Raw genomic sequence first — 11178 nt, 5'->3', positions numbered from 1 at the left:
TGATTAATATGTAAATTAAATATTTGTTTGTTAAAATTGTGATTATGTTTTGTATGTAGTACGATTTTTAAGTATGCTGCATAAAAAGCACCACTTATTCGAAAATTTGAAATTACTTATACAATCTAATACTTTTGCCTCATCTAGAAAAATAATAGAAATTGCTACTCAAATAAATAAAAAGTAGCAAAAAATATTCTAAATAATCAGTTAAATTATTCATCTCCTGCTATCGTTAGAATGTTGCGAGAGTCAGACTCATTATTGTTAAATAAATGAAGGTGAAATATGTAAAAAGCAATTAAATAGACATAGAAGCAGCGTATTCTTCCAAAATTCCATGACTCAGTAATGTGCACGATGAGAGTAGCGACCTTGGTCCGCGCCATACATGTCTGACTTTGGAACCCGGTTGGTAGCAGCATATCTAGGCAGTTGGCTGGGATGCTCGTGGGATGGGCGGAGGCAGGACTGCACAAGCGGCCCCCATTCGCTTTCCGGGTGCCACCCTTCTTTTCGAGCTGCTGCGAGATATCCCTTGCTCCGAGCTGCGGCGATTACGCACATGCTAGCGCATGCGTCGCTTCGGCAGCGTCGCTCGTATAAGCGCCCACACGATGATTATGGAGACAGGAGGGGATACGAGAAACAGTAAATACACCATATGATACACAGTAATGCTCTTGTGATACCTGTAAATTATGATAACGCGTGCATTCGAGACTGCTTATTTTTTTATTAAGTAGAAATGTATGTAACATATCATATATTTTTATTAATATCTCGCGAGTTTTATTGTCAATTCTTCTTACGTCATCATCGTTGTGATGTATGAGATACAACAAATTATAGTATATCATGATTATCGCAAGTCATTAATAGATATTTAAATTATTTACACGAACAACATTGTGCTATGTAACGATGGTAAAAAAATTAAGTTTTATAAGAAATGAAGAATTTTTATTTTGTTCAATATTATCAGATTGAAGTAAAATATGTTTTTGTTTATTATTATAATTGAGATCACTTTAAATCAGGTGACCAGACTTTAAACAACAATCCTTAAATTATTCTGCATGATTATAATAGTTTTACACAATTAATTGTATCTATGTTAAAAATGTCGCGATAATAAAGTTATTTACGCAAATAATTTTTTTGCCGTTTGCAACCTGTTTTATGTATAATATTGGTCTTACTTTTAGTTTAGCTCTTATCAAAGTTAAAATGGAAATTGTGAACACAACGTATAACGAATACAGATACCTAATAAGAAAGAGATAATGTCAAAACTTAAGATAATGAGACGCGCCAGCCTTGACTGGTTGACGATGTTTCCTGACAGAATAATAAATAATGCAGAAAAATTATGAAAATTATTAAAACACGAAACTACCATATGCATAACATACATAAAAAAACGTGGGAGTACGATTTTGGAAACACGACGTTATTGTAAATTACGAAACATTTATTTATTTATTCATTTACTTGACGGTTGTATAGTTCATCGATCTTTATGATCAATATAAACATAAGCATTGAAGTGTGCCCAATTACGTTCTTATCATACATGCTATATACAGTTAATAATTATAGCAAAGGGTATAATGTCACACTTATAGAATGATTTCGAAACTCCTATACGCTTTCTCTTATATTCTCTCACTAATTACTCGATTATACTAACTCGGTTCTTTAGAATTAATGTATCTTAAACTTTAACTCTGTCTTATAGTTAATAATATTGTTTTGGTATATCGTCACAGCGATTCTGTGCATAAATTGTTTGATTACTACTCGCTTAACAGTACATTTTCCGATTTATCCACGGTGCAGTTTGTGTCCTAATTATTATTATTGGTCAATCCTCGTTTCCTTTCAGTAAAAATATATACTATCATTTTGAACTATTTACAACGTACTTTACGGAAGGATGCGTTCAAGTATAGTATTTTCGATCAACTTTTTATGTTTAAGTGTTTAAAACGATTTTGAAATATTTTTGTTTCTGATTTTGTTTTCTGATTGTAATCAAAAAATTTCAGATAAACAATAAACTTTTGAATGAGAATGATTGACGTAAAAGTTACATTATAATATATATTATATAAAACATTTGTTATATAATATATATTAAATATATATTATAATAAAAATGTTATACAATATATATATATATATTATAGACATACATAATAAAAAAAATATACATATATTATAATATATATTACCATAATATATGTATTATAATATATATATTGAAATTTTATCTGTGAATTTACTTGTAAAATTGCAGAATTTAACCATTAATGATATTATTAATATACGCGTTTTGTAATACCACAATGATTAAAATTTTTACTTAAAAATCCAATTTTCGTCTATAATGTCAAACGTTAATATCAACACTTAGACAATACTATACGAAATATAAACACTATTTTAATTACATTGCAATAAAACTTTCTTTACACTATTATATACACACGTAAAATCGCGCGAGTTATATATAATATTCACATTTCATAAAATATGAGTTTCTTTTGGATATTGATATTATTAAGAATGAACAATAAAGGTGGATGACTATGGTTGCCTTGAATTATAAGTTTCGACAAGAAATATTCGGTCGCTAGGAAACATAAAAAGAAAATGCTAAGAGACGTAAAAGTTTGCGTTAATCATTATAATTTTTTAATTACTAATTTTCCGTACTTAATTGTAATGAGTTCTTAGAAGAGAAAGAGAGACTTGGCTTTATAAAATCAAAGTGCATTTTTACCAATAATAAATGTAAGAAAGGATTAAAATGTGTAAATTTGGCTAATTTGAACCTAGTATAAGTACTAAAGTCCTTCAGTATTAAATTTCAGTAAACCATTATTGGTAAATACATGCATATTTGTTGTATAAAAGAAACAGCCAGGATTACTCTCTTCGTCCGATGCTGCAATGAGAAAGAACTCAAATTATATTCTATACAACCTGCAATAAATATCCAATCAAACGAAGAAACACGGTACCAGTAAATGAATTAATTCGCGGAGAGCCACTACCACTGGTATCGAAGATCACACCTTCCGGAATGGATGTTACAGAGCTGTGAGTCCATAATCGGATTTTATCGCCGACGGCGGAACAGGAGCTGGTACTTGCGACAGTCCGGGAGGACTGGTGGCTGGAGCAAGAGGACTGATACTTCCGGAACTTATGTGTCCCAACGGTCCTCCCGTCGGACCGTCCATCATTCCACCCACGTGATGATGACTCAGCTGTGCTTGGATATGAGCCAGAGAATGAGGGTGACCTTGAAAGCTTGGATGAACCACGCCAACGGGATGAGAAAGGCCGGTGCTGACCCCGTGAACCTCGCTCATATCGTGACCGATGTTGGAATCCAGACTGTTCTCCATACCGCTGGAAGGTGAGCTATTGCTTTTCCTTTGGCTGTTACCCGTGCCGGACTTTGTCCGCGTCGCTGAGGTTTTCGCCGGCTTCGACGCCGCCGCCGGCGCTTGGCCGTTCGCGTTCTTTCTGCGAACGTTCTTCGTGTTCGGCAGCTTGTGATCCTTCTTCCATTTCATACGGCGGTTCTGAAACCAGATTTTGATTTGTCGCTCCGACAGGACCAGTGTATGAGCGATCTCGATCCGTCGTCTCCTCGTCAGGTACCTATTGTAATGGAATTCCTTTTCTAATTCGAGTATCTGATGCCTGGTATAAGCGGTTCTCTGTCGCTTTGGTTCCATTCCAGGTTGATACGTGCCATTCGCTGCAAGAAGGAAACAGAAATCGAAATGTATTAGTACAACGAGGCTATAAATAATAGCATATTCTGCAATAACGACAAATTCTCTTAAAATATAATTTTTTTCTTTACTTGAGAAGAAACACGTGTGTGTAATCACACAAAGTGTATTCTAACACGTAAAATTTTAAGAATAAACTCTTTAAAAAATGTGAAAATAATTTTACTTTAACGAAAAGATAATTAATATGTAATATTAAATATAAATAAATCAAATAAAGCCTAATTGTTTAAATAAATCAAATGAAAATAAAATAGGCTGGTAGATGAATCGTGATTGTTCGTGCAGTAACTTATATTTCTTAATATTTATCAAAAACCTTTCGATCGCACACATTTAACCTGATCATCTTCAATTTACAATAAATTATAGTAGTTTGAAACTAAACATTATTTATAAAATTACAATTTAAACGCTATATCAATTAATGTATAATCGACGCAATCGATTTCTTGTACGGTGTTTAGTTATCCATTTTTATGCAATTGTCGTCAAATTAATTAATAAAAAGAAGAAAACGTAAAGTAATATATGTACTTATTATACTAATATGTGTGGCCTTCTGTATTTTTGTTAATTAGAGGATCATGTTCAAAACCAATTATTTTTTCTCTAACATTTTCACTTTGAAGATTCCCATCATTAACCTCCTGCGGAGTTACAAAGGGACAACTTGACCTGAAAAAATCAATCTTATTGTGTCGTTTGTATTCGTCTTCTACTTTTCAAAATATTCTAAAATAAAGCATTTTGAAATTATGTTTTCGTTTCACTACACATTGCCCCTATTAGCCCATTTTATTTTCAATCATAATTTAATGTTAAAAGTTATATCAATATGTCGCGAAAGCTGTGCATAATCTTACAAAAAAAATATTACATCACAATTACATTTGAATCAAGTTAGATTTTCTCATTATATAAATTATTTTTAATTAACTGTATATTGTAAAAGTAATAAAACTGTAAATAATCTTATAGATTTCATAAGATATTTTTGCATTATACTATCATCATGAATGTATCGGAGAAATAAAAATTCCTGCGGTATTATATAACGATGTTTATGCTTTGCTGAATTACATCATGTGAATATGTCGTAAGAAATTTCGTTACACAATTTTCTTGCAGATTTGCTATGCAGAACTCGTCCTTTTCAGTCATCTTCGAAACCAGTTATTTTTCCTCTCATTTTCACTTTAAGATTCCCATCGTTAGCCCCATGTAGTGTTACAAATGGATTTTTGACCAACCTGACCAATCCATCTTATTGTGTCGTTTATTCGTCATTATTGATGACTTCTAGTTCACGAAAATTCTTATACAATTTCTATACAATTCTTTTTACAAAAATAATGAAAAGAAATTTACGACAAGAACTTTTTTTCTTGGAGTATTATTGTATAATATAATGCAAACTGCAAAAAAGTAAAAAATATTTGACAACTTAACTTAAACAACGATTAAACTATATGCCAATTTTACATTTTAACAACAAAAGAAAAATAGTTCACCATATTCTATATGGTTCATTACCGTAATTATTAAATACTTCTTACATTGCGATATCTACAGAGATAACATATGCGAATAACATTTTTTATATTATATGACCATTCGTCACCTCACGGCCGTTTTGAATAGCATCAAAGTCAGTTGAAGTGACTTTTGTAATCTGATCAATCCGCAAGATATGCCGATGAAGTTGCGGAGGCAGAATACGCGTATGCAAATTCATGAGGATAAAAAGTGCCAAGCGTACATGCGCATTGATCCCGCTAAGCAACATCTAAAGAAATGCAGGAACAATAGATTATCTTTTACAGCCCACAAGTTGGTTTTCAAGGTCAAGTGATTTGATAACTGCCTCGTCAACACGTTTGTTACGTTTTTTTAGAATCTATTAGATACATCTCACACGTAACAGCAATTAGAAACATCAATGCCTACACGTGCAATTGATTAATAGTTCAGCAGAAATATCTATAAAATATTTAGAAATGTTATTGTGAGTAATAACAGTGAAATATCCTCCCATCACTTTAGAAAACGATCAGATATTGAAACACTTATTTTAACAAATGATCAAATAAGTGGATTCGGAAAAAAAAGAAAAAATTATCTTGCTGTGGTACGTTGACATTGATATTTGTGAGTCACGCTAGTAGCAATTCATGGTGGTCCGTTCATTTCGATATAGGAAACATGAGAGTGAGTTCAGTTTAGAATCTGTGCAGACACATTCCATTCCGAGCTGACCGTCGGTCTCGTAGAGTCCCTTTTAACTCCAACGTCCGGCGCGACCATACTTCGACAACCAAAGGGGAGAGATTGCAGTCTCTGACAACCTAACGGACGAGCATACCAAAGTCCACGGATTGCAAATATTCGCACGATGTATAGCGTAATGAAAAGCGCAATTTACTACATTGTACCGTTGACAAAATATTTTAACATTACATTGTATGTAGAAAAACAGTTAAATTCAATTTTATTTCTGCAACAAGCTAATTATCAAACGTTTCGCAATTTTCGAACTGCAATTTTGACAATATTTATATTTGTAAAACAGAAAAGAATAAGTCTAATTGTAAAATAATTGGTTGCAAGGCAATTGTATTATTTGACTTAAAAACAAAACCCAAAAAGGATAAAATATGAATAAAATATGAAAATACAGAATGAAATAAATTGAAAAATAATGCAATGGTAAATGTAAATATCACATTACGATAAAAGAATATCTCAAAACACATTCAACACTCATTTTGAAAAACATTATGTTCACTACGTCCTAACTTCAATATTTTCTACGTAATAATTATAATATTTGAATTTTTAAACATAAGAATTTTACTTTTTAAAACATTTAATATAGTTTTATACACGACGTTATGTTATTAACAAACTATTTTGAAGTGCAGCTTTTTCCTTGACGTAAAATTTTCTAAAAATGTTTTTATTTTTACTTTTACATTTTTTGTAACATTATAAATTATTAATTTTTTATAAATTAATGGATAATTATATATATTTATCAATATTGAATATGTATAGAATATCTTAATAAAGAGAAAATTTCATAATATTATCTTTTTCTTGTTATGTAATTTATAAATATAAATATATGTAAAAATACTGCAATTAGTTTGGTATAAAAATAGTTTTTAGCATTTAAAAGCATTAAGAAATAATAAATTTTTATTGTGAACAGTTTTATCTGAAAAGCATGAATTATAATTCCGATTTTGCAATTTTCCGAATATCCGATTTTGCTGCATGATTCGCGATTTTATTTTTTATTGTACCAGATTTAGATTTAAAAGAAATATTTGCAAGTCAAAATAACCAACATTTTCGAGTGGAATAGAAATTCTTGCGGTTACAAAATCAATGTAATTCTGCGAAAGAATATTACGTCGCAAAAACCACTTTGAGAAATTCTTTATGTATGTGAAATATTTTCCGGCTTAGCAAAATATAAATACGATACATCCTGCAAACTAATGCGTTATAGATACACTGCTTATAGATACACAATTTCTATAATTTGTGCAACGTTAATTAATATACCCGTGTGCCGAGGATACGTTCAAAACATCTTTTTATCTTCATAAGAATAGGAAGCACGCGTATATTAGTCTGAAAGTAGTTGTCTGATTAATTATAAAAGAACTACATTCGCGTTAATTGCCTTAATTATAACAACCGGGGGCATTATATTATCACCGGCATCTCTTCCAAGTTCCAAGAGCCACGAACACCTTGTACAACACTGAGTACCTACTTAAAAGGTCTGTGTAGAATCTTTGTGTCGAATTTCGAAATTTATTATTGCCTACAGCGCTGAATTGTACTGTGAACGTCCTATTATTATGGTGTATACATTCGCTACTGTATGAAGAATGAAGATATATTAGGTGTAGCCGAATTCGCCTATACAGCAAGGTGCTGCTAGAGCCTCACAGGTGATCACAAGGTGTAACGATAAATTTCAGCTCATAAGTCTTCTTTCGACTATTCTATAGTACCTCACTTTACGCACATAATAGTGTATATCCATTAAATACACACATTGCTTTGACAGATTTGCCAGGTACAAAAAACAAATATTTACGGTCTTTAACCGATTACAAAGTTTACACCAACATTCTTTTAAATTTGTCAATATTTATATTCATGTATTTTAGGTAAAGAACATTATCAGATGAACAACAAAATCATTTTAATTATTTTAACTGATTTTGTCCGAATTAAAAGAAATTATAATTCTTGTGACAAATTATATTTATCTACTTTGTCGTAATAATGTTAAATATTATAGGCATATGTGATAGATTCTATGTTTCTCATTATTTGAGCATGTACGAAAAGATAGCTATATGTTGTCAAGCCGTCGGACATATATTCGCGATGATTTAATATGTTCTTTCCGGCAAAACGTAATCGTAACAAAATGGAATTATAGATAATTTTTATGGACTGTAAAACATAATAATATTAAGATTCTTAATTTCGTTGATCATATTGTTACATTTGTTTAACGGAGATGGTGCATCCAAATTGAAAATAATATTATAAAGGCAAATCCGAGATAAAATTATGACTGCGATAGAGAATAAAATGAAGTAAGTTTCAAATATTCACAATTAGAGCAGCATATTCTTGTTGAAATTAATAGTAAGTTTATAAATATTGACTCACCGACACCTGCGACATGAACCTTCTTCATCCACGGATAAATCGGACGATCTCTATTCTCCTCGTCTTCCTCTTCTTCCTCTATCATCCCTGGTGAGCCCTCCATCTGACCATCCTCTACATCATCTGCATCTGAACTATCTTCCACATGGTGCTGTTGTTGCGACTGCTGCGAAGTTTGCGGCTGGCCGCTCTGTATATGTTGAGATTGCTGTGACAATGATTGTTGCGTCTGAAGATCAGGCGAATTATCCCGGTGTAATTGACTCGAACCGGCCGGACTGCAGGCATTGTTCTCGTGTTGCTGCTGATGATGCTGAAGAGCGTCCGGCTGTTGCACGTGATTTTGCATTAAAGACGGCGATAGCGGCGTGGACGCGAGAATAGTCGACGTTGGTACGGACGATTGTTGTTGCTGCTGCGGCTGCTGACTTTGCATCGACGACGGACACGTGAGCGGTGGCTGCTGGGCTTCCGGCGGCATCGCTAGTGCGCCCACTGCGTGATGATGAGGATGTAAAGTGGCGTGATGAACCGGGTGCACTTGGTGATGATGAGGCCCGTAATATCCGCTGTATCCTGCATATCCTCCGTTCAATTGTACCGTGGAGGAAGCTCCGTAAGGAGTCGACGCCGCTTGATGATGATGCTGATGATAGCCGTATTGCAACTGAGATTGCGGGTGGCTTAAGTGATGCCCGGCGCCGCCGCTCGAGAAAAAGTCTGCTCCAGTCGAAGGTATGTAATTACTCTGACTGTATTCTTCGCTGGGAGGGAACTTGGGATCGACCATGACAGAAGTGGCGGCTAAATGATGATTTCCAGCTTGCTGCTGATGCTGATGGTGATGATATCCACCGGCGGCGGACGGATTCATCAGGAACGAGTTCATGTTCGCGAGTACTTTCTTGCGGGAAACACGCACCCACACGACAGTCCGTGATGAATTCTCGAACGACCGCACTGTTGGATTCTACCTTTCTATTTTGCTTTCTGCATTCAGTTCTTCGATCCGTTGCACCATTTCGTGTTAATATTCATTCTCACAAGCTACACTGCACGGCACTGCGCTGTGGTCCATCGTCCACACCTCACCGCGTCTTGCGAAAAAGGGGTGACGTTTTCTCGAAAGGAGGAAAAGAGAGAAAGAAGGAGAGGGAGAAAAAGAGAAAAGAAATGGAAAGAGCGGGGCCGCAACGAGCACAGGACTCCCGGTGGACAGCTGCTTATTCTCTCCTCTCTTTCCGCCACTTTCGCGATCCTCCACGACCTCGTTCGCTCCTTCCCGCCCACCGGAGCCCAATTACCATACCACGTGACCACAAGACCGACCAATCGGAGCTGTTCCTAGCCCGCGACCATGATGGATAACCACGGCACGCATGCAACACCTGAGTGGCGCCGCGATAACCACTGTGGCAGGTGTAGTAACTTCTTCAGCTTTGCTCTTCTATTTCACGATTGTCATCGAACTCCGGAAATTCGGAGTAGTCTATCAATTTCTATGCACGCCACTGAATGTCCTCCTCTTTGATGGTACACACTTCTCTTTTTCATAAACTTTCACTTTTTATTCACACCATTGAATGCTGAGTCGAAACGAGGGTCAAGCTGACGTTTTTGCGTAGAATTTTGTTAAACCAAGCGATTCGATGTCCGTCATACTTTAAACGAATAATAACGTCGTTTCCGCACTACACTTCTGTCACTGTTTCGCGCAAATAATTGAGTGATATCTGAATCAACCTAGAAGAGGTGTCGTCGGAGAGCTCTGAAAGTGAGCTCGTCCTGCGTCGGCAGAAACTCGTCTGGCAACCCGTCCGGTTTGCTTCCAACTCCCTCCAGGTCCGCGTTCGCGCCGGCTGGCTTTGAGCTCCGATGCGGAGAGCCGCGTCCCCCCTTCTCGTCATGCGTCTTCTCGTCAGAGTCATCCCCACTTCGCGGCGGCATGAGACCAACCCCTGCCACGGAAACAGCGGATCTTGTGCCCTTATGGGGCATACTCGAGAATACCTATAACCGGAGTCACTCCTACGTATCCCCTTAACCCGCCTCCATGCTCCTGAAATCCATCTTACGGCCGGAGTCAATGCTGAGAGAAACGGTGGCAATGAACGTTAATGCTGTTGATATTGAATGCTGTGATGAAGGTAATCGCGCTACTAATTCAGCATTATTTGTCGTGACCAGCAAGTGTTATCATAATCGTTATCCATTATATCCATTTGACAATATGTTCCAAAAACGAGCTGCTAATTGATCTGCCGGAATAGATGTCTTTTTTTCTGTTAAATAATTTCGTGTCGCCAATTCTGTTCGACGAAATGTATTTATCATTGTCCTTTTTATTGACGTGTGAAAAATAAGTTAATATAACTTTTCTGTACAAATACAAAATAAATACGTTTATTAATTTTGTATTAATTATTACGAAATAATGAATAAAGGATTCGAATGTAAAAGAAATGTAGTTTTAACGTCAAAAGACAGTCTTTAACTTTAACTTTATGGGGCACCAAAGTTTGAAAATGTTACGTAAGACGAGTTGAAATTGGCTAAATTAATAGTAATAGATCTGCCATTCGATTACACTCTGCTCATATTAATGCACTGGTGTCTCGGCGTACTCGGTCAAGTACGTCTACTCGCGATCAGCTGCGTG

General features: G+C 35.2%; 1 protein-coding gene across 2 annotated transcripts; it reads right to left on the bottom strand.

Moving 5' to 3' along the window:
* Window positions 1-1453: 1453 nt before the first annotated feature.
* Window positions 1454-10893, bottom strand: LOC105674103 (homeobox protein Hox-A4). 2 transcript variants are annotated; one of them, XR_010890528.1, is made up of 3 exons: window positions 8520-10893; window positions 3030-3778; window positions 1454-2953 (listed from the first exon to the last, which is right to left on the bottom strand). XR_010890528.1 is itself a non-coding variant. In XM_067356331.1 (2 exons), the coding sequence occupies exons 1-2, from the start codon at window positions 9406-9408 to the stop codon at window positions 3099-3101; spliced, it is 1569 nt and encodes a 522-aa protein (XP_067212432.1). In that variant the 5' UTR covers window positions 9409-10892; the 3' UTR covers window positions 1454-3098. The 2 variants fall into 2 exon arrangements, 1 of the variants encoding a protein (XP_067212432.1); XM_067356331.1 differs by having other exon boundaries at window positions 1454-3778; window positions 8520-10892.
* Between the last annotated feature and the right edge of the window lie 285 nt (window positions 10894-11178).

Source organism: Linepithema humile, chromosome 5 (assembly GCF_040581485.1).
Source record: "Linepithema humile isolate Giens D197 chromosome 5, Lhum_UNIL_v1.0, whole genome shotgun sequence".
NCBI lineage: Eukaryota > Metazoa > Arthropoda > Insecta > Hymenoptera > Formicidae > Linepithema > Linepithema humile.
The sequence above is the reverse complement of the archived record's forward strand: the minus strand, read 5'-3'. Positions and strand labels throughout refer to the sequence as shown.

Coding starts and splice junctions, on each gene's coding strand:
- LOC105674103 (XM_067356331.1), bottom strand. CDS start 9,408: ATGAACTCGTTCCTGATGAATCCGTCCGCCGCCGGTGGATATCATCAC. Junction 3,779..8,519: donor GGTTCATGTCGCAGGTGTCG/GTGAGTCAATAT, acceptor TCCTTCTTGCAG/CGAATGGCACGTATCAACCT.